Source organism: Anomaloglossus baeobatrachus, chromosome 1 (assembly GCF_048569485.1).
Source record: "Anomaloglossus baeobatrachus isolate aAnoBae1 chromosome 1, aAnoBae1.hap1, whole genome shotgun sequence".
NCBI lineage: Eukaryota > Metazoa > Chordata > Amphibia > Anura > Aromobatidae > Anomaloglossus > Anomaloglossus baeobatrachus.
This window is the reverse complement of record NC_134353.1, coordinates 674,650,551-674,675,734: the sequence shown is the minus strand read 5'-3', so window position 1 is coordinate 674,675,734 and position 25,184 is coordinate 674,650,551. Positions and strand designations below refer to the sequence as shown.

The 25,184-nt window shown below is 44.4% G+C and overlaps 1 protein-coding gene across 1 annotated transcript in view; it reads right to left on the bottom strand.

Annotated features, from left to right (window-relative positions):
- The window catches only part of MYO18B (myosin XVIIIB), a 1,019,172-nt gene that overhangs the window by 338,611 nt on the left and 655,377 nt on the right, over window positions 1-25,184 (bottom strand). The window contains exon 31 of the mRNA XM_075320057.1: window positions 6,282-6,405. Within this exon, the coding sequence (XP_075176172.1) occupies window positions 6,282-6,405 (124 nt within the window). The remainder of the gene's footprint in view (window positions 1-6,281; window positions 6,406-25,184) is intronic.

Below are 25,184 nucleotides of genomic sequence, written 5' to 3'. Positions count from 1 at the left end.
ATTTTAATGACAGGATTTTCTTGCATAATTTTTGCAACATTATGGGCTACCTTTTTTGTCTTAAACAGTCACAAAAGTCGCAAAAAAAAGACCAGGAATCTAACGCAATAAACAACAGCGAATTCCACAAGACAAGAAAAGAAAAGTGAGTTAACCTCCCCAACAAATTATGAATCAATGTTCTCAATGAAAGGTACTAACCAGTGTTAATTCACCTGGAGTATTGGTTAATTTTAATTCCTTTGTCCTTTACCTAAATTTCCTGACCAAGGCAGATCAGCTTGAGCCCCGCGATGAGTGGCGACATCATTCAGGTAAATTGTGAGCACAGCTGGAGGTTCCCATGGCCCTCCACCTGTGACTGCAGGTAATCTCACCTCAGGTGACCTCAATAAACTCAGTGACCTCACCTTAGGTGGGGTCACTGAGTTTAATAATGTACCCTGAAATCAGGTTACCTGTGGTCACAGGTGGAGGCCTGTGGGAACCTCCAGCTGTGCCCGCAACTTACCTGAGTGACGTCACCGCTGATCGCGTGGTCACTCAGTCTCTGCCTGAAGCTCACAGTGGGCAGTCATGTTCTATGGGTCTCTCTGTGAATTCAGATGTAGCAGAGCTGAAATCGCCATGGGACCTCGTGCGGATTACATTGGGCTTGGGTGTTTTGTGGTTTATAAATTGGTGAAAGAGGGTGTTTTTGTATTTTATTTAAAATAAAGGATTTTTTTGGTGTTTGGGTTTATTTACTTTCACTTACAGATTAGTAATGGTGGGTTTCATAGACCCTCCCCATCACTAATCTAGGGCTTATTGGCAGCTGTGAGCTACGATTAACCCCCTATTACCCCGATTGCCATTGCACCAGGGCAATCAGGAAGAGTCAGGTAAAGTTCTGGGATTGTCATAGCTATTGGATGTGACAATCATGGGTGACTGCAGGCTGCTGTTTTTAGGCTGGGAGAGGTCCAATCCAATAACAATGAGTTTCTCTAGCCTGAGAATACCAGAAGCTGTCGGGCTTCATCATGGCTGGGTATCAAAATTTTAGTAAAGTAGTGAACAAGGGTAAGGGTCTTATTTTATTTCTCCTTGTATGTTTGTATTTCTTTTTAAATATCCTTTCTTGAACTACAACGGATTCAGTGGACTACGGCAGATTCCCTGGACTACGGCGAAGTTGCATGGGTTTTTGTTATTTTAATAAATTTGTAAACATGGGAAAGTTTTGTGGGGTGTTTACTGAGATTACTTTTTCATGCGTGTGTATTTCTTTGGGGGGATTACTGGATTACTAATGAGGGTGCCAGATAGACACCTCTCCATTACTAACACCAAGGCTTGATGCCAGCTGACATCAATCCCATAAACCATTAACCTGATTGCTACTGCACCAGGGCAATTGGCACAGCACTAAAATTGGAGCATCTAATGTGATTTACCACTTCTGGGGCAGCTGTGGGCAGCTATTTTTAGGCTGGGAAGAGTCCAATAACCATGGACCTTACCAGCCTGATAATATCTGCTCTCAGCTGTCTACTTTACCTTTGCAGATTATCAAAAATGAGGGGGACCTCACACAAATTATTTCATTTAATTATTTGGTTAATAGCTGTAAAACCTATAATCTATCTATTGATTGATCAATCGATCTATCTAGCTAATCTATCCATCTATCTAGCTAATCTATCCATCTATCTATCTTTGCACGTCTTTAACACATTAAAATCACACATGCATTTTTTTTAAACATACATGCGAAGGGAGCCTTATATCTGATACTGAGTATGAGGGAGTGGTGCATGACATTTGGACTCTTCCTTTGGTGTTCTTTGAATGTGGCCATGAACAATACAGTGTATCATTGTTTTACCCAGAGTATTCCTTTAGTAAGCTTGACTAATTATTGCATCCCCTCTTCTTATCCCTTAGACATCACAGGAAGAATACTTGTTTGGGACTCCGCTCAATAAGCCAGGACAGAGAGCCATATTACAAACATGATCATTCATCATAATGGCCATTATTAATATTCCATTTCCCCAAAAGGAGCATGCTATTCAGACTGGGCGCAATAGAAAATCATTAATACTAAAGTATTGCAGTATTTTGTTCAAGAAATGCAATGATCAAAGCTTCAAGTCTTTTAGCGAACTGAAATAGTGTTTAAAAATTTCTTTAAGGCCTCCTTCACACATCCGTGTTTCAGCTACGTGTGACTTCCATTTTCAGATGTACCGGAGACACGGACACACGTAAAATCAATGGATCTGCATACATGTCTATGTTTTCACAAGGACTTGTGTTCGTGTGTGACACGCGGTGACATGTCCGTTTTTCTTTGGCAGCATGTGTGTCACACGGACCACACACTATTAAGATACGTGTGACATCAGTGGGACACGTTCTGGAGATAACACGTGTCCTATAAAAATAAAGAATTTTGATACTTACCTGTCTCTGCCTATGCTGTTGTTTCCAGGTCCGCTCATTATGCTAATGCATATTCACTGCACTCACCGCGAATACGGAAGTAACAGCAGCGCCGCAGACAGCAGCGCCGGAGATAGGTAAGTATACCAGCTCATACTGGAACACAAATGGACACACGCACACACATACACGTGTGTGTTTTGCACAGATGTGTGAAAGAGGCCTAAAATAATGTAAAAAGTAAAAAACAAGCATTTTTTGTATAACAAGTCTCTCAAAAATCCAAGCTTCTAAAAGAATGGATCAAAAAGCAATAAATGGTACCTAAAACATTACAGTTCAGCCAGCAAAAAAATAAACATTCACACAGCTCGATCAATGGAAAGGGGGTCTTAGGAAAATGATAGAAAAAAAACAAATGTTATTTTAAATTCGGAATATATGATAAGCAGTAAAATTTTATAAAAAAAGTATAGTATCTGGTATCACTGTAATCATGCTGACCTGCGGTATCAGGTTACCAGATCGTTGGACCAGTAGTTTAAAGTTATCAGTAATTTTTACCACACAGAGACCTCTATAGAAACTAACACGCCCCGCTGCCCCCCCAAAAATGGCAGAATTACACACTTTTTAACCATTTTGGGTATAATATATTGTAAATTGAAATACAACCTGCAAAAAAAACCTCCTCATACTGCTACAATACAATGATAAAAAAAAGAATTGTGGAAGAAGGGGAGAAAAGAAAAACACAGCAAAAATCAAAAATTGTCTTCATTGTGAAAAAATAATGCAAATACAAAGTAAACTTAAAATATATGTCACTCAATAAAAACAAAAAAATCAGTCCTGGTATTAAATACAGTATACTCATCAACATTGAAATTGTAACATCAAGAAGGAAAAGTCAAAGGGTTATGGAAATCTCAGCAAGGATAGACATGTTAATCATATGCAAATGTGAAGCATGGAAAGAAAAAATAATCTCTATTTATTCATCATCGAGTATAAGCGCCATGTGCAGGAATACACACACTTACACAACTTGGCACAGTATCAAAGAGGTCATTAATATTATCTGGGGAATGTTCTGCCACACTAAATGCACTTGTGCACACAAAACATCAAGATCCACTATGGTAGTTCCTTGTGCAATTGAAAACCAATGATGTCATAGATGTGCTCAATGTGAGGCAAGTCTGAAGGTGCTGTATGCCATGGTGGCACATTTAGTCAACACAGGATACTCATAGTAGCATGAGGAATATGCAACCTGGTATTGTCGGGTTGAAAAATAACTCTTAGGATCCTTTGGGGAAATAGCCATTTCACTTGTTCCATGATCAAATCAATGCTAATAGTGTAGCTGGAATGAAAAGAGGGATCTGGCTACCGTACATTAAGCCAGCTCATGCCATAGAGTAAAGGTGGTGTCACACACAGCGACGGCGACAACAACGTCGCTGCTACGTCACCATTTTCTGTGACGTTGCAGTGACGTCCCATCGCTGTCGCTGTGTGTGACATCCAGCAACGAGCTGGCCCCTGCTGTGAGGTCGCCGCTCGTTGCTGAATGTCCTGCTCATTTTTTGCTCGTCGTTCTCCCACTGTGAAGCACACATCGCTGTGTGTGACAGCGAGAGAGCGACGAACTGAAGCGGGCAGGGAGCCGGTGTCTGGCAGCTGCGGTAAGCTGTAACCAAGGTAAACATCGGGTAACCAAGAAGCCCTTTCCTTGGTTACCCGATATTTACATTAGTTACTAGCACCGCCGCTCTCACGCTGCCAGTGCCGGCTCCCTGCACTCCTAGCCAGAGTACACATCGGGTTAATTACCCGATGTGTACTCCAGCTACGTGAGCAGGGAGCCGGTACTGGCTGCGTGAGAGCACACCGCTTAGCGATGGCTCCCTGCACACGTAGCCGGAGCCAGAGGTTACATCGGGTAATTAACCCGATGTGTACCCTGGCTAGGAGAGCAGGGAGCCAGCGCTAAGCGTGTGCGCTGGTAACCAAGGTAAATATCGGGTAATGGTTACCCGATATTTACCTTAGTTAACAAGTGCAGCATGGCTTCCACAGCGACGCGTGTCGTTATAATCGCCGCTGCGTCTGCTGTGTTTGACAGCTAAGCAGCGATCATAACAGCGACTTACAAGGTCGCTGTTGCGTCACAGAAAATGGTGATATAACAGCGACGTCATTGTCGCTGTCGCTATGTGTGAACCCAGCTTTAGACCACAGTGACAAATTCTATTGAAGTTCTTTTCCTGGCATTGCTCCTATTGTCTCCAGACTAATCTCCGGATATCATTCAGCCCAAAACAGAAGCGAGACTCATCCCTGAAGAGGATAGACCACAATTCCACCCTCCTTTGCCATCTTGCTCTTCACCATGAAAGGTTTTTAAAGTGGTGGCAATAAAAGACCTGTGGATGGATGTCTGACTCGTAGCCCAATGTCATCCAAACCCTTTCTAAAAGGTCTTGTATACACTGTTTGCTACCTTAGGCTTGGTATATGATGTCCAATTTCACTGAAAGTACAGAATGGATTACTGTGCACCATTCTTCTAAACTGACAATCCAACCATGTGCCTCTTTTGCTGTCACTCAAGTTTGCCATTCTCCCAACCACTGGTATATGCAACGTTGAACTACTACTGCTTGACCTACATGTATATCGATCTGCCAGAGTGATAAACCAAGGTCTCTTGGTTTAAGAATTCTGTCCCTCTCAGTATGTGACGAGTGGCGATAACTGGCACACCGATATGCAAAAGGCAACGCACAATCATGGCACAAAACTTGATAAAAAAAATTACTTTCAATCTGACTTTTCTGACACTCCTACAGATTGAAGCTAGGTGCTTGAAAATATAATTATTTGTAGATCTCAGGAACATCTGCTACTTCCTCGATTTGTGTAACCTTACGGCTCACCCTTCTTGTTTTTGCAATTTCAATGTTGAGGAGTGTAATTGCTTTGAAATTAATATGTAGGAATTTATAAAGAATTTTACATACTTTAGTATATTTAGCGTAATATATAAAAGACTCTGAGACTTGTAGGGTGTGTGTTCAGACACTTAAGGGTGCTTTACACGCTGCGACATCGCTAACGATATATCGTCGGGGTCACGTCGTTAGTGACGCACATCCGGCGCCGTTAGCGACATCGCAGCGTGTGACACCAATGAGCGATGGGCAATGATCGCAAAAACGTCTAAAATCTTTGATCGTTGACAGATCGCTGCTTTTCATAATATCTTTGGTGGTGCATCCCGCTGGTTGTTTCTCGTTCCTGCGGCATCACACATCGCTGTGTGTGACACTGCAGGAACGTCGAACATCTCCTTACCTGCGTTCACCGGCAATGAGGAAGGAAGGTAGGCGTCATGTTCCGGCCGCTCATCTCTGCCCCTCCTATGCTATTGGGCGGCCGCTTAGTGACGCCGCAGTGACGTCGCTATGACACCGAACGCACCTCCCCCTTGAAGGAGGGATTGTTCGGCGGTCACAGCGACGTCGCTCAGCAGGTATGTGTGTGTGACGCCGCCGTAGCGATAATGTTCGCTACGGCAGCGATCACCAAATGTCGCACGAATGATGGGGGCGGGTGCTATCGCGCTCGACATCGCTAGCTATCGCTAGCGATGTCGCAGTGTGTAAAGCACCCTTTAGTTTAATACTATATTCTGAAATTCGCTGTCTGTAAAGCAATGCATTTAATAAAATACTCAACTTTTTATGTACATGTATACTGTAATATTGGGTTTAAAGGTAGTCATTTACTTTAGGGAGGGTGACAATTTAATGAATTGTCAGAAATGTTTTTCACAATCTCACCTCCAACTGTTGTCGAAGCTTGCCAACTTCCCATCGACAGGATGTATTCTCTTGAGTCACCTTCTCTCGTAAGCTCTTCTCAAATGCTGCCTCTCCAATAGATTGAGCTAACTGCATATCAAACCTGCACGGGAAAAAAAATGTCCAATTACACTGTTTTCTTACACAGCTCTGAAATGGGAAGAACGTTTCAGAACAGGTAGGATTAGATGTGTAGCAAGTAAAATAGCAGGCTAAAGCAATATCATTAACTCGGCAAGTTACTTTCCAATATATTTTCGAGGAGACATTTCACTTCTGTCACTATAAAGCATGATAAAACATCCCTGGATGGCAAAATGCTGGAATCATGAATCATACGTTGCTGAAGAAAGTGACAAAATCATGGAAATTAGTCATTTCTATTCAAAAGAACAGTGCTTACATTTAATCCTACAGAGTCCTCCCTAAAGCACTGTTACCAGTATCCAACAGCTCTGCATTTATCTGTAACAACTTGTTATTTGGAAGAACAACTTTCATACAGCGTACACAATTTAAAAATGCCCAAACTCTTATTTTCCTGACTATGTTACCCTTATCAGCAGTTAAAATACCTGGAGTAATATGAATATCATTTACAAGAATTCTAACAAATGCCTCTGTACATAGAGTCTGCTGCGCGATTTCACACAGCTAAAAAACAGTAACACTAATACATACTTGCCCGATGTAGTCCAAAAGGAAATTCTTCTGGTCCTTCTCTGGTTATCTATGTGCCTACAGGTCTATTTTATTTGTTCCAGGACATTTCCCGATTCACATGGGTCAATGAAATACTATATGACTCAAAGAAGACTTTAATTTTTTGTTTCTGTACCATTTAGAAAAATAGTTACTTGCACATGAGCTATTGATGAGGACAGGTTTATTGAACTTGTATTGCAGTTTTATGCACTGAGCTTTTAACCCACTGGGCTGTAGACGAGATGCGCTATTTGCCACATGTCCAATGACCACGTGGCAAAAGTGTGTTCTTTACAGTGAATTGTCATAGTTTTGTGTCGGGTACAGGCAGAGCACACAATTGACCTAATAACAGGCTTATTGAGAAGACAAGCTCATCAGGGCTGCAGAGGGATCTCCCAGTTTCCCACTGCAGAGGGAAAATAAATGGTTAAATATGGTCCCTTCAAACCCGCTTCTAATGGAGGCCATACACAGTAGAAAAAATGAAAGTGGAAAATAGCAATCTTGAAAGTAATGAACCGCCAATTCAGGGGCATAATGCCCGCGGTCGCAGAGGTCGCCATTGCAACTGGGCCCAGCAGGGTTAGGGGCCTAGTGCCCGCTGTGTAGTGAAGCAGCTGGCTCCTCTCAATGAGAGAGGAGCTGTGTTCTGTGGCAAACCATGCAGCTGCTATGGGGCCAATGAGTCAGGGGGGCCTGGTGTCAGCGGGGGCACCAGGCCCCTCTCTGCCATCATCACACACAGCAATGATGAAACATGGAGTGGAGCACTCTGCTCTATCCTTCCTCATTCTCCCCCTATACATGCGCTCAATGTCTCAGTGCAGCAGAGCATGGTGGCATCACTACTGTGTGGCTGCTGTGGGGAGACTGCAGTGCATGAAATGAGAGGATGCTCGGACCAGAGTAGCGGCGGAATGAGGTAAGGTGAGTACTTGTTGTTTTTTTTTTAATCAGTGAGTACACAGTGGCCAGAGGCTTATAGAGGTGCATTATACATGGAGGTCTATGAGGCTGGATAATACAACATGAAGGACACCTTATACATGGACTATAGGAGTGCATTATATATGGATGACTATGGGGCTGCATAACACAATATGAAGGACATCTTATACATGACTATAGGGGTGTATTATACATGGAAGAGTATGTGGCTGCATAACACAATATGAAGGACATCTTATACATGACTATAGGGGTGCATTATACATGGAGGAGTATGGGGCTGCATAACACAACATGAAGGACTCCTTATACATGGACTATAGGGGTGCAATATACATGGATGAATATGAGGCTGCATAACACAATATGAAGGACATCTTATACATGACTATAGAGGTGCATTATACATGGAGGAGTATGTGGCTGCATAATACAATTTGAAGGACACCTTAAACATTCACTATAGGGGTGCATTATACATGGATATCTATGTGGCTGCATAATACAATATGAAGGACACCTTATTTATGGACTACAGGTGTGCATTATACATGGATGACTATGGGGTTGCATATACAATGTGAAGGACACCGACCTTATACATGACTACAGGGTGCATTATACATGGAGGACTGTGAGGCTGCATATACAATATGAAGGACACCTTATACATGGACTATAGGAGTGCATTATACATAGAGGAGTATAGGGCTGCATAACACAATATGAAGGACACCTCATACATGGACTATAGTGGGGCATTATACATGGAGGACTATGGGGCTGCATAATACAATATGAAGGCCTATGGAGCTGCATTATAATACATGTAGGACTATGGGGACTGCATTATAATATATGGAAGACTATGGGGGCTACCTTATACATGGGCTATGGGGGTACATTATAAAACATGGAGAACTATGGGGGTACATTATAATACATGAAGGACTATGTATGCATTCTAATATATGCATTCTAATATATGGAGGACTATGTGGTGCAGTAAATTACATAGAGGACTATGGGGTGCAGTATAATATATGGAGGGCTATGAGGGCTACTTTATACATGGAGCACTATGGGAAATGCATTATACTACATAGAGGACTATGGGGTGCATTCTACTATATGAAGGGTTATGTGAGATCCTTTATACTATGTCTTCTAATATATGGAGGACTATGTGGTGCAGTATAATATATAGAGGACTATGGGGTGCAGTATAATATATGGAGGACTATGAGGTGCATTATAATATATGGAGGGCTATGAGGGCTACTTTATACATGGAGCACTATGAGAAATGCATTATACTACATAGAGGACTATGGGGTGCATTCTACTATATGAAGGGTTATGTGAGATCCTTTATACTATGCCTTCTAATATATGGAGGACTATGTGGTGCAGTATAATATATAGAGGACTATGGGGTGCAGTATAATATATGGAGGACTATGAGGTGCATTATAATATATGGAGAGCTATGAGGGCTACTTTATACATGGAGCACTATGGGAAATGCATTATAATACTGTGGAGACACGGGGGTCAGTGGGTGCTCTCGTCCTCTGGCCCGGCCGCCTTTAGAAAGACAGCTTGGCCCAGGGCTCATCCCAACTGAATGCCGACCTCCTTAACTGTGGGCCGAACACTACTCAGACAACAAAGGGTGAGGGAATTACAATATTAAGACTTTATTGGATCCCCAAACAATTAATGGCACATAGCACATAACCAGCAAAACACACAAATGTAACAGGCAACAGAGTCTCACACTTCCGCTGGCTCACCAGCGATTAAAATGTCCGTGCATCAGAGCTTCCAGGGCTACTTACTCCAATCCAGCAGCACCCCGCTCTCGGCGGGCACCCACCAAGACTGGAATAACGCCAGGTTTAGGAAGCTGGCTGAGGTCTGCAAAGTCTGTAGCCAGGTGACCAAATTGTCCCAACCTGGGTTTCTTCCTTAAGTAGTCTCTGGTGTGATGATGTGATATAATCCTGGCAGCTGGAGTCGAAATCCCTAGACTGTGGATATGGTCTCCAATTGGATTCGTAGTCCCTAGATTGAAGCCACGTAGCCAAGTGATCCTCTAGTCGGAGCCAAAGTCCGTAGACCGAGTCCACAAGGCATCCTGGTTCTGATCCCCTAGCCAGCTCCTAAGAGCTTAGACTGGATCATGCAACATCCATCAACAACCTGGTGACTCCAGGAAGTCATCTTTTATAGCCATAACCTTCCCTTAGGATAAACTGTGCCCTTATCGGATTGGTTGTACAAGGTTGCTTCTCTTATTGGATGAATTTCAAGCTATATTCAAATATCCAGAAACAAGAGTGAGACAGGTAAATTACATCACATCTAGCAATTCACTTAGTAATACAATGGAAAGTTCGCAGAATTGAGTTATCTGGGTGTCTGGCCTTCAGTGGCCAAAACAATTATAAGAGTCAACAAAAACTTCAATATTAAACTCCCAAGAGTCTTGTAGAACAATGAGGGATTATCCCCCATCTATAAACAAAGTGTCTTCATGTCTGGCTGAATGTTAAGAAAGTTAACTCATGCAAGGCACTCAGAGACCATGTCATCACAATTACATCGAGGACTATGGGGTGGATTCTACTATATGAAGGGTTATGTGAGACCCTTTATACTATATGGAAAGCTATGTGTGGGCCATTATTGTATTTGGAAAACTATATACAAGGGGACAAGCATGGGATGGGAAAATTTTGTGATGAGTGAAAGAGGCTCCCTCAGCACCCAGCTTTTCCATGCTCTGATATGGAAAAGATGGGTGCTGAGGGAAAGATGTATAGCAGAGCATGGGAAAGCTGGGTGCTGGCTGAGGATAAGATAGATATCAGAACATAGAAAAACTGTGTGCTGATAGAAAGAGGGATTTCAGATCATGGGAAACCAGGGTGCTGAGGGAAAGAGCCAAGTGTCAGCGTACTTATCCCATACCCCGAGTGTTGGTGTCATTATCCCGTACCCGGAGAATCTGTATATGTGGGGCGTGGGCACTGGGAAGGTTCAAACTTTGCGCCAGAGCCCATCAAACTCTAGTAATGCCACTGCATCAACGGCTGATTCAGTGAGATGACTGATTGTCTATTCAACTGACAACGGATGAACAAATGCTTATTGTCATTCAAAATCCCATTGCAGTGTATTCAATTGTATCAGCCAATGATCATCACTCACTGCATCATTAGACAAAAAAATCCAATATTGGACAATGCTCAATTGGACAATTGTTCATCAGATCATTTTAATCTAATGTGTATGAAGGGGACCTTAAGAACCAGAACTGTTAAGGTATGTGCACACGATCCATAGACAGTGCATCCTTGACAGAGTGTCAGCCCTTCTGTGGATATGTGAGTGGTGTCCACAGGAAAACGCAGCTGCCCGTGCCCACGATCAGGGTCCGAGGGACTGCGGGTTTTGGGGTGTGCTCCTGCAGAGAACACTTGCGTCTCCGCAAGCATAAATGGACATGCTGCGTCTCGTAAAGCTGTGCCGTAAGTCAATTTGCGCTGTGGGAAAAAAGAAGCACAGTGTGCATGGGATTTCTATAAATCCCATCCACTGTGCTTCTACTGTACAACACAACGTTTTGGACACAGGGAAAACACGCTTTGTCTAAAGCGCTGTTATTCCTGATCATAGGCAGTCCAAAAACAGCTGCCATTGTCAGAGAGTTAACACAGTGGCTACATTTTTTCCCAGTTCTGTACTCACGAAGCCCAAAAAATCATAACTTTCTAAGAGAAAACATAAGCTATTTATTTGTTTATTTTTTAATAACATTAATTGTACTGAAAATTAAAAAATACTCTATTGAGGAGCCTTGAGAATAAAATGCTTTCTAAAAATATAGTCCCATGAGAAAATGAAGATAAAATTTGAATATATAACAAAAATGGTTACTTTATATCATAAGTAAGGCACAAACTTTTTTTTTCTATTCTATTTTTTAGAAATTGTCACCTTACAAATATGCTTCAGCTATAAAATTCCTACAAAATTATACCAATCATTACCCTATCTGGAACAATTATTGTGAAACATAGCAAAAAATGGAATGGAGGTAGTTAGGTGATAAAGCTGCAGAAAGTGTAGAAATCCCGGAGGTGAGATCATTAAGCAATTAAAGAATTGTATCATGATTGATGAAAAAAAGAATGTCGGAAAAGAAGTGTAGCACATCCAAGCCATCATAAGCGACTGCTTATTGAGTAGTCAGACCAATTCTTTTGCAGCTTTCTCACATTGACAGCCTGAGTGCTCCTTTTTCTCATATAATGTTCATGATGAAAAATAAAGGTCCGGCATCAAGAAATTCTTTCAGATAATGTTGGATATCGAAGGTCATGAAATGCAATATCTTATATTGACAGAGGCAAATTCACCCATAGACTTGAATGGGTGAGTGGAATCTGATTTGCGTGTGAAATTGCAGCATGCTGCAATTTTTTTTCTCATGCCAAATCAGTATGAAAAAAAAAATGCTGATCAGCAATGCCTCATTACATATCTCTGGTTTGAGTGCTGATAAAAAATTGGATAGCACTTGTCTGATATATACAGTGATGTATGAGCGAGCCATTAGGATGGAACTGTAGCACACATGCTCAACTGTCACTCCATTCATTCCCTCCTATGAGGCTGCCGAGTGCTGTCCTCGGCATCATGTACCCACGTGGTCAAAATTGTTGGTATCTCTTTTTTAATTAAACAAAAATCCACAATGGTCACAATAGCTTGACTCTAACAAAAGTAATAATAAGTAAAAAATCTATGAAAATGAGCAAATGAAAGTCAGACATTGCTTTCAACCATGCTTCCACAGAATTTTTAAAAAAAAATAAAACTCATGAAACAGGCCTGGACAGATATGATGGTACCCCTGAAAATAATGTGACAAGAGGGACATGTTAAATTAAGTTGTGTCCACTAATTAGCATCACAGGTGTCTACAATCTTATAATCAGTCAGTGGACGTGTATATACACTGTGCGCAGAATTATTAGGCAATTTGTATTTCAGAGGATTTTTTTTATTATTGATCAAACAACTATGTACTCAATCAACCCAAAAAACTCATAAATATCAAACCTTAATATTTTTGGAGGTTGGAGTAGTTTTTTTTTAGGTTTGGCTATCTTAGGAGGATATCTGTTTGTGCAGGTAACTATTACTGTGCAGAATTATTAAGCAACTTAATAAAAACCAAATATATTCCCATCTCACTTGTTTATTTTCACCAGGTAAACCAATATAACTGCACAAAATTTAGAAATAAACATTTCTGACATGCAAAAACAACACCCCAAAAAGTTGGTAACCAATATAGCCACCTTTCTTTATGATGACACTCAACAGCCTACCATCCATAGATTCTGTCAGTTGCTTGATCTGTTTACGATCAACATTGCATGCAGCAGCCACCACAGCCTTCCAGACGCTGTTCCGAGAGGTGTACTGTTTTCCCTCCCTGTAGATCTCACATTTTAGGAGGGACCACAGGTTCTCTATGGGGTTCAGATCAGGTGAACAAGGGGGCCGTGTCAATATTTTTTCATCTTTTAGACCTTTACTGGCCAGCCATGCTGTGGAGTAGTTGGATGCATTTGATGGAGCATTGTCCTGCATGAAAATCATGTTTTTCTTGAACGATACCAACTTCTTCCTGTACCACTGCTTGAAGAAACTGTCAGTAGGTCTGGGAGTTGAGCTTCACTCCATCCTCAACCTGAAAAAGTCCCACAAGTTCATCTTTGATGATACCAGCCCATACCAGTACACCACCTCCACCTTGCTGGCATCTGAGTCGGAGTGGAGCTCTCTGCCCTCTGCTGATCCAGCCTCTGGCCCATCCATCTGGCCCATCAAGAGTCACTCTCATTTCATCAGTCTATAAAACCTTTGAAAAATCAGTCTTAAGATATTTCTTGGCCCAGGCTTGACATTTTATCTTATGTTTCTTGATCAAAGGTGGTCGTTTTTCAGCCTTCCTTACCTTGGCCATGTCCCGGAGTATGGCACACCTTGTGCTTATTGATACTCCAGTAATGTTGCAGCTATGAAATATGGCCAAACTGGTGGCAAATGGCATCTTGGCAGCTTCATGCTTGATTTTCCTCAATTCATGGGCAGTAATTTTGTGCCTTTTTTGCCCAACATGCTTCTTGCGACCCTGTTGGCTATTTGCCATGAAACACTTGATTTTTCGGTGATCACGCTTCAAAGGTTTGGCAATTTCAAGACTGCTGCATCCCTCTGTAAGACATCTAACAATTTTGGACTTTTCAGAGCCTGTCAAATCTCTCTTCTGACCCATTTTGCCAAAGGAAAGGAAGTTGCCTAATAATTAAGCACACCTTATATAGGGTCTTAATGTCATTACACCATACCCCTCCTCATTACAGAGATGCACATCACCTGATTTATTTAATTGGTAGTTGGCTCTCAAGCCTATACAGCTTGGAGTAGGACAACATGTATAAAAATTATCATGTAATCAAAATACTCATTTGCCTAATAATTCTGCACACAGTGTAGGGCTACAGATACTTAAGCAAGCATTGTTGACCTTAGGGAGATCAACATATCCACTGTGGAGACACCATCACGTGTTTCTCAACGCAGTGATTCTAGAGCATTGCCCATTGCTGAAGTATGCAAATAAGAAAGCCACGGAGACACCATCACGTGTTTCTCAACGCTGCCAGGAAACTAGCCAGGTCTTTCACCGGGAAGAAACAACCATGGGAAGGGCAGTCTCCAGTCAAGGAGACCACCTATACCAAACATGGTATCCATACACAGACAGCCGTTTCGGGGTATTTGCCCCTCATCAGTGTGGAGTAGGAATCTGGCTAGTGGGGGCAATGCCTAGTAAAAGACTACTTAAGCAAGCATTGTTGACCTTAGGGAGATCAACATATCCACTGCGGAGACACCATCACGTGTTTCTCAACGCAGTGATTCTAGAGCATTGCCCCCTGGGAAGTATGCAAATAAGAAAGCCGCGGAGACACCATCACGTGTTTCTCAACGCTGCCAGGAAACTAGCCAGGTCTTTCACCGGGAAGGAACAACCACGGGAAGGGCAGTCTCCAGTCAAGGAGACCACCTATACCAAACATGGTATCCATCCACAGACAGCCGTTTCGGGGTATTTGCCCCTCATCAGTGTGGAGTAGGAATCTGGCTAGTGGGGGCAATGCCTAGTAAACATAGGCTACAGATACTCACTGAGCTGTTTGGCGACATGGTGTGTACCTGTGTACCACACTCAACATGGACCAGAGGAAGCGAAGGAAAGAGTTGTCTCAGGAGATTAGAAAGAAAATTATAGACAAATGTTCATTCAGAAAAAGGGAGGAATTCCAGGGCACTACTCAGTATTCAACAAGCCTATTTGTCCATTACAAAGAAAGTCCATTACAAAGAGAGACCAGCTGAAGCACCGGACAGGTGCGAAACGGCCGTCGTCTGCTACAGCGCACACTCCCTCTCCCCACCAGCCCTCTCCGCACATGTAACCTCCGATGTTTAAATAAACAGTTTTTCTGCACAGCAATTTAACCGGTGAGTGCTATACTTTTTCTACTTTGCATTGCAAAAATTATAGACAAGCCTGTTAAAGGTAAAAGTTATAAGACCATCTCCAAGCAGCTTGATATTCCTTTGACTAGAGTTGCACATGTTATTAAGAAATTTAAGATCCATGGGACTGTAGCCATCCTCCCTGGACATGGCCGCAGGAGGAAAATTGATGACAAATCAAAGAGATGGATAACATGAATGGTAACATAAGAACCCAGAAAAACCTCTAAGGAGATTAACAGTGAACTTCAAGCTTCAAGGAACATCAGTCTCAGATCACACCATCCGTCATTGTTTGAGTCAAAGTGGATTTCATGGGAGATGACCAAGGAGGGGACACCATTGTTGGAAAAAAAATCATAAAAGCCAGACTGGAATTTGCCAAACTACATGTTGACAAGCCACAAAGCTTCTGGGAGAATGTCCTATGGACAGATGAGACAAAATGGAACTTTTTGGCAAGGCACATCAGCTCTATGTTCACAGACGGAAAGTGAAGCATATCAAGAAAGAACACTGTCCCTACTGTGAAACATGAAGGAGGCTAGGTTATGTTCTGGGGCTGCTTTGCTGCATCTGACACAGGGTGTCTTGAATCTGTGCAGGGTACAATGAAATCTCAAGACTATAAAAGGATTCTAGAGAGAAATCTGCTGCTCAGTGTCAGAAAGCTTTGTCTCAGCCGCAGATCATGGGTCTTGCAACAGAACAATGACCCAAAACACACAGCTAAAAACACCCAAGAATGGCTAAGAGGAAAATATTGGACTATTCTGAAGTGGTCTTCTATGAGTCCTGACCTAAATCCTATTGAGCATCTTTGGAAAGAGCTGAAACATAATGTCTGGAAAAGGCAACTTTCAAACATAAGACAACTCGAGCAGTTTGCTCTTGAGGAGTTGCCAAAATACCTGTCGAGAGGTGCAGAAGTCTCATTGACAGTTACAGGAATCGTTTGATTGCAAGGATTGACTCAAAAGATTGTGCAACAAAATATTAAGTTAAGGAGGATGGTGCCATCATTTCTGTCCAGGCCTAGTTCATAAGTTTTATTTTTTTTTTAATTGTGGAAGTAGAAAAGCAATGTCTGACTTTAATTTGTTCATTTTCATAGATTTTTTATTTATGATTACTTTTGTCAGATTAAAGTTATTTCTGTGACCATTGTGGGTTTTTCTTTCATTAAATGAGGGGTACCAATAATTTTGACCACATGTGTACATTGCTGCTCCAGTTTATCACAAATAAAAATGCCTCATTGTGCATGAAAATTATTGTTCTGTCAATCGGTGCAGGTTCCAGTAGTTGAACATCCACCAATCAATAAATTATCACCTATTCTGCAGAGCTATGCGACATTATAAGTGTAATTCCCTTAATGACTCCATCAGTAACTGCCCTGACATCACAAGTAAGTTTCAATCACAGTCACAACTGGTTTTAAGTAAGCTACTGAGAGCGGATTTTGGAAACACAAGTCACATCACAATTGTGTTTCTGTCAGGTAACATTTTATGACATCACAAGTACAGTATATCACAAAAGTGAGTACATCCCTAAGTGAAAATAGCCAAGCTGTACCCAATTAGCCATTCTCCCTCCCCTGTGTCATGTGACTTATTAGTATTACAAGGTCTCAGGTGTGAATGGGGAGCAGGTGTGCTACATTTGGTGTTATCGCACACACACTCTCACACTGACTACTTCACATTGTATCAAAGTGTCATATCTTCAGTGTTGTCCCATAAAAAGCTATAATAAAATATTTACAAAAAATGTGATGGGTGTACTCACTTTTGTGATATACTGTGTATAAGCTACATCATTACCAGTACTATTACTCAGATTAGTTTATGACATCCCTACTGGTCAGGAAGTTGTGACATTAGCTTTGCAAAAATTACAGCAGTATGTATGCATTTACGAATATAATAACTCGTATGGCTAAAAAAAAAACAGTTTATGTACTCCTATGTTTACTATTTTATTCCATTATCCAATCAAAATAAAAATGAGTTGTTAATAGCTCATATTAGGAACCGGATTAAACCCTAATAGGATTAGACATTATATAATAACGTCATTTTTACCCTAATAAGACTGGACACTGTAATTGATATGTTTACATTTTGGTCGCTGTTTATGCCACTGGGCTTGTTTTTGCATATAGTATATCGGGAAATAAATTTACTAAGATAAGAATTAAACTTGACATCATTTACATGAGCATATGCTGCCTCAATTAATGCCATACAATGCCTTGCACTGTCCATGTCAGTTCTGTAAAAACCAGGTGGGCTGACAAAGCTTCATATTACATAAGCCATGTAGAAGAAAAAATCCCAGATCTCATCTATCTAGGAATCTATGGATAAAATTAGAGTACAAATTTGGTTTATCTGAATCATATATTCTTTTACATTCCAGTGACATGTATTGTTCTATACGTCTAAGGTATGTTACAAAATGTTATTTTCTATATTGTATTTTTTGAAAGATGGACTGACCACTCGCTCATCTTCTGTCCACAGCACAGCTTATAATGTGCAATGCGCAGAACGTGCAACGCTATATACTATGGGCCTGATTTATTATCGTATTTGGGCCTTTTTATTTTTTACAATGTGGTGTTTTGCAGCTTTTTATTGTTTGCAACAAATTTATCTTTCATCTTTTATTTTTCATCTTCTATTTTACATGTGTTTGCCAGTTGTTTTTTTTTATAATTCACCATAAGGGTTTCCAAATATTTGTGTCTGATTTATCATTTGCAACAAACATTAAAACATTTGTCGCATATGGGAGCTTGGCTGCAGCTGTTTCGCCCGGGGACCAGGGGTACTCAGATCCGGGCCACAGAGTCACTTCTGTGGGTATCACGGCAGCGTGACCCGGTCTGTGATCCCAGGCTCCACAGTAAAAGGGGGCTTTGCTAGGGGAGATTGTCCGTGACGCCACCCACGGTTGTGGTGATGGTGGAACACCACCGCTGCTCTGGAAGGGGATCCCGGGAGCGATGACAGGGAGCAGCGTAGTTGTTATGTCCCCTCCGTGGGTAGGGGGGTTGGTTGTCCCGGGGCCCGATGATGGGGTAAGCAGGGGGCGGCAGGGCGCAGTGCTGCAGTGCAGTGCCCGAGGGCACGAGTGTACTCACAATAAAGTCACACGGAGTCACTGGTGAACCAAGAATTGCCGGTGTCCGCAGCCTTCGGTACGGGGGTGTTTGTATCCCACACACGGTGCAGCAGCCCTGGTTGTTCTTTCCCTGCAGCAAGTGTCTTTCTCTCCACTCTCTTCCACTGCTCCTCAGCCGGGAACAGGGAATCACTCCCCTGTAGTGATCCGGGTACCCAGGTCCCGAGGGGCCACCGCCCGGCTCCGGCTACCTGTTCTGGCCCCTTCCTCACTACGGCCTCTCCCGGCCCTCTCAGAGCACACTCCACTCCCAGCCGGGAGCTACTACTTCAGACCTCCGTCCTGTCTGCTCTCCACACACTGTCTGCCCCAGCCCCTCCCCTCTCCTCTGCTTTTCCCTTACACTGGGGGCTGTGCTTTGTCATGCTGCACCGTGTGAGATCATATTACCAAGGAGGATTAACTCTTTATGTGACACCCTGGCTGTGCCAGGGCGTCACACACCCCCTTGGTAAAACACGGCCCGTCCTCGGGCCGGCTAGGCACCGACATTTTATTAAACTGGAAAAGATAAAACATCAAACATTTTCAATCCTCCCAAAACGGGATGCACATCACTTTAACATTGCAGTAACAGTCCAACACTTTTAATAATAACAGGGTAACGGTTCCTTCAGTCACCCACCCAAACAACCTAGCCTTGGTGCTGCCCCTAAAACCCAGGCAGCACCCCTTGACCCCAGTCCAGAAGCGGTTCCAGATCGGTCAACGGGACCGGTACTTCGCTGCCGTTGCGGCCGGGCGGACTGCCGGAGCCGTCGTCATCTCCGTCGCGGCCGGGCGGACTGCCGGGGCCGGTGGCAGGGTGGTGACAAAGGTGAGGCCTGGGGACCCCAGGTCTGGGTCCTCCCCAACAGGCGCTACGGGCTCCGCTACCGGTAACAAGGGTAACGGCTCGGTGCATCGCTGCGGCGGCCTCTTCCAGGAACCAAATGCTGGCAGAGTCCTGGCGTCCCTGCTTCCACAGTCCTTGTCACATAAGCTGCGGTTCCTTTCTACTGCTCCCCCTTGGTACTCGGGAGCAGTCCCTCCAGCAACTTTTAAAGTTTCCCTTTCGCTTCCGGTCCTCCGGAGCTTCACTTCCGCCCGCGTTCTCGGGGGGCGGAGCCTCTTTTTCGCGCCCAACGCTTGGGGAAGAAGGTGCTGGGCGGGAGATTTTCGCGCCCAAAAATGGCGGCAAAGATGGTGACTTTAAGATTTTTGCAGCGGATCACCGCTGACAGTCCAGAATAAGGCGCACTTCCTCCAGATAACTGGATGGGTTCGATCCTGTTCGTGACACCAAATGTTTCGCCCGGGGACCAGGGGTACTCAGATCCGGGCCACAGAGTCACTTCTGTGGGTATCACGGCAGCGTGACCCGGTCTGTGATCCCAGGCTCCACAGTAAAAGGGGGCTTTGCTAGGGGAGATTGTCCGTGACGCCACCCACGGTTGTGGTGATGGTGGAACACCACCGCTGCTCTGGAAGGGGATCCCGGGAGCGATGACAGGGAGCAGCGTAGTTGTTATGTCCCCTCCGTGGGTAGGGGGGTTGGTTGTCCCGGGGCCCGATGATGGGGTAAGCAGGGGGCGGCAGGGCGCAGTGCTGCAGTGCAGTGCCCGAGGGCACGAGTGTACTCACAATAAAGTCACACGGAGTCACTGGTGAACCAAGAATTGCCGGTGTCCGCAGCCTTCGGTACGGGGGTGTTTGTATCCCACACACGGTGCAGCAGCCCTGGTTGTTCTTTCCCTGCAGCAAGTGTCTTTCTCTCCACTCTCTTCCACTGCTCCTCAGCCGGGAACGGGGAATCACTCCCCTGTAGTGATCCGGGTACCCAGGTCCCGAGGGGCCACCGCCCGGCTCCGGCTACCTGTTCTGGCCCCTTCCTCACTACGGCCTCACCCGGCCCTCTCAGAGCACACTCCACTCCCAGCCGGGAGCTACTACTTCAGACCTCCGTCCTGTCTGCTCTCCACACACTGTCTGCCCCAGCCCCTCCCCTCTCCTCTGCTTTTCCCTTACACTGGGGGCTGTGCTTTGTCATGCTGCACCGTGTGAGATCATATTACCAAGGAGGATTAACTCTTTATGTGACACCCTGGCTGTGCCAGGGCGTCACACAGCCTGTGCAGGAAGCACACTGCTGAGCTCTAGCCAGTAACAGCTACTTTATTGCTTCTTTCTGGGCTCAGTTTGCCTGTTGGTAACTATAACCCCCAAAGTCTGTGTGGGGCACCTCCCAGCTATCTGTGGAGTGGGTTTTGTACCCCCTCCATGCTCTTTATCAATGTGGCCTACTTGCATCATCTGAAGCCGGGGCCTTTACTGTGCCTGCATCCAGAGCTGTGCTCCACCTCTGCCTGCTGTGTTCCTGCCAGACATCAGAGCTCCATCTGACTCCTGCTCCAGGGGGTAAGCTTTCTCCGGGGGCTGCCTCTGTTTTGTGGGGACCCCCTCTTCCTTCTATGCACAGCTGTGAATAGACTCTGGCTTGCCATATTCTTTTACTGAACTTAGAACTCTGCAGTCCTCTGATGCATTTGCTTTGAATGCTGTTTGCTGGCACCTAACCTGCTATTAATGTGAACTTTTCTTTTGTGCTACTGTCGCGGGCGGAGGTGCTACGCTCGCTACACTCAGGTCCGCGGCTGCTGCTGCTGCTCGGTGGCTCGAGCGGTGGGCCGGACCCGGGGACTCGAGCAGCGCTCCTCGCCCGTGAGTGAAAAGGGGGTGGTTTGTTTTGGGAGATAGTTCGTGACGCCACCCACGTGTCGTGGTGATGATGGGCACCACCGCTGCTGGTGACGGGGATCCCGGGAGCGATGATAGGGAGCAGCTAGGATGTTGTTTCCCCCTCCGTGGGTAGGGGTTGGTGATCCCGGGGCCCAGTGGTGATACGGGGAGGCTGGATGGCTGGGGTGCAGGGTTGCAGAGGCAGCGCGGCGCAGTGCCGGATGGCACTGTGGTACTCACTCAGGTATAAATTCACAGACTCTCTGGTAAACCAAACAGCTGGATGGACGGGTCCCGCAGTCGGCTGCAGTGTCTTTGCTCTCCCCGGACAGGTTGATGGTGGCTGTCTTTCCCTGCACCTGTGTATGTATGTGTTGACTCCGATGGCTTCCCAACGGTTGTCCGCTCCCCAGCGTATAGGTACCGGAGGAGACCGTGTTGCCCGCAGGCGCTGGCCCTTGGATCTTTAGCCTGTGGCGGTGGCTGTGTATCCTCACAGTGTGGACTGTTGCCTTCTGTCGGGTCTTGAGTGTTAGGAAACCCCTGGGGTTCCGGTCACTTTCGGATTTGACCGTTGTCGGCGGCTCCAAGCCTAGTCGGGGTCTGATGGCCCTGGCTTTGTGCTTAGCTTCACTCCGCTGCCCGGTTCGGTACCGGCGGGCCACTGCCCGACCCTGGTCCTACGGTTCCGCAGAGATCCATTAACTCCTGCAGACGGTCACCACCGTCTGCCAACCTTGCTGTTTGTGTCTGGGTCCCCACCCAGGCACCGACAGTTTCTGTCCTCTCACTTTCACCTCCAAACTTAATCTGTCACTTTTCCCGCCTCCAGGCCTGTGAACTCCTCGGTGGGTGGGGCCAACCGCCTGGCTCCGCCCCACCTGGTGTGGACATCAGACCCTGGAGGGAGGCAACAAGGGTTTTGTTTGACTGGTGTGAACTGTCCAGGGGAGGGTGTGTGTGTGATCTTATGTTTGTGGCTACCTGGCTGGTCCAGGGCGCCACACTACCTCCGGATGTCAACGCTAGGCAGTGATTACTGCTTTTTATAGTGGCACCTGAACGTACTTGCTTGGATATATAACAGATAAACCCCGGTCCAATTTGGGATATTTCTCTACTCATCTGTTGCCTGGACTTTACCTCTACTGTCAACTCCATCTCTCATATATTTTTTATTCTGGATCTGCATATATAGAAAATCTTGATATTCAACTTTGATTTTTATCCTTTTGATATTTTTCAATCACTATCTATTGTCTGGTGTTTATTTTTATATGATGGTATGGTGTAATACATTCATACGATTAAATAAATCTGGATCAAATTTTACTCGGCCATTCCTGATGCCTCACCTCTCTATCCTGGCTATGTAGACCTTCATTACGGAGTCTCAGTCATGGTGACCCCTTTATAAGTGCATACCTGGCTCTTATATACTTTTACAGCTGCTGTTCTTTACCTTCATGGATAAATATGTGAACCTTTGTCAATTCCAAATCTATTAAAACTAGGGCTTAAGTTTCCAGATCTTTTCTTAAAGCAACAGACTCTAAAGGGGGCTTTACACGCAACGACATCTCTAACGAGATGTTGTTGGGGTCATGGAATTCGTGACGCACATCCGGCCTCGTCCTTGCGTGAGAAATGTACGAACGACTGCTAATGATCAAAATTACTCACCTAATCGTTGATCGTTGACACGTAGTTCTAATCTCAAATATCGTTGTTGTTGCAGGACGCAGGTTGTTCGTCGTTCCTGAGGCAGCACACATCGCTACATGTGACACCCCAGGAATGCATAACAACACCTTACCTGCGTCCTCCCGCAACGAGGTGGGTGTCACTTTCTTTCGGATGCTTCTCCCCTTCTCCACTTCTATTGGACGGCTGCCATGTGACGTCGCTTTGACGCCGCATGAACCGCCCCCTTAGAAAGGAGGCAGTTCGCCGGCAACAGCGACGTCGTTAGGCAGGTAAGTACGTGTGACGGGTCTGAGCGATGTTGTGCGCCACGGGCAGCGATTTGCCCGTGACGCACAACTGACAGGGGCGGGTGCTTTCACCAGCGACATCTCTAGCGATGTCGCTGCGTGTAAAGCAGCCTTAACATCTTCATGTTGGAGGCATCGCTGCAATTCATTGCCACTTCTATTATGACGATGCTCAATCCGGCGATTGATACTAGACTTCAGACATTTTAATCTTCCTTGGAGCTAATCACGCCTCAGCTGACCGACCACACCAACAAAATTTCGTCGGCTGAGCAGAGGATCTCTGACATGGAGGGCACCCTGCAGTCTTATTCTACTCAATTGGAAGTTAATGTTGAAAAGGTGAAGCAGCTTCTTGGACAAATCGATGACTTGGAAAATTGAAGTCGTCGCAATAATCTTCGGCTCATTGCTGTCCCTGAGGCGTTGAAGGACCTTCATCATCTCACCTCTTCTTGGCTACTGTGAGCACTTAATCTACCTGAGCTTCCTGGTTCCATGGTGGTGGAAAGAGCTCATAGAGTGGGGCCTGAATGTTGTGGCTCAGTGGCTCGCCCACATCCTGTCATCTTTAAACTGCTCAACTACCAGGACAAAATGCAGTTACTCCGGGCATTCGGTGCCATATCCTCACTGCAGTACAAAGGTCATTCTCTTCTCCTGTTCCAGGACTTCTCCTCTTTAGTGGCTACCAAGCGGCGTGCCTTTTCATCTGTCTGCAAGCTGCTACGAGACAAGGATATCCGTTTTGCTTTCTTGTACCCTGCTCGTCTTCGGGTGGTGCTCCATGGAAAACCGGTGTTGTTTGATAATCCCGACAAGGCCTTGGAAGTTATGGGGTACTTTTCCTGGGCATCTTCTCCTGTTACTTGACTGTGGCTTATATTCATACATCTGTGTGCCTTTATGTAGTCGGACTTGAATTTCAGTGTGGTCTTACTACAGTGGCACTATTTTGTATTTGTGATTGGCTATAGTTATGCATCTTTTTGTTCTTATTATCCTGTGAATTTCTCCTTTATAGGGAGTACTACTGGTCGGGGTATTATATTTTGATGTTTTGCATTTATGTTTCTATGTTGTTTTCTTGTTCTTTAGGGGATTGAGGGTGGGGGTGGGATCTTCTTCGTTGAGCACAATGCATACTTAGTCCTCTTGTTCGATTTGGGTGATGGGGTTTGCTCTGTGGGACAGGCCCTCACCCATATAGTTTGCAAATGTACAGCAGTGCCCCTCCTGGATTTGTTTTTGTACGCCAGATATTTTGCACAATTTTGGGAAGCTTTACAAAATTTGCAACTTTTTCCTCTGAAAAGTCAAAAAGGTTAAAGGCAAAAAAAAACATTTGTGACTGCAAAAAATTCATAACCCACATATGAGCCATTTTGAAATATTTGGTACAATAAAACAGCAGTAAATAAATACCACAAAACAAAAAGTGAGAAAAAAAAGCACAAATGATGAATCAGATCCTATAAGTATATTATGACTTTGCCATTAAATTGGCGAAAGTCCACAATATAAATCTGTGGCATAAATTGACATGCGGAATATTTACAATCTGTGTGTGTCAATATGGCTCCGATTAAGTTTTCTGAAGTATGTGGATGAGATTTGTTCAAATATCACTATTCTATTATAATATAGTATGAATGTTTTGCCCGTTAGGGAGTTGGCCATTTTTGTTTTT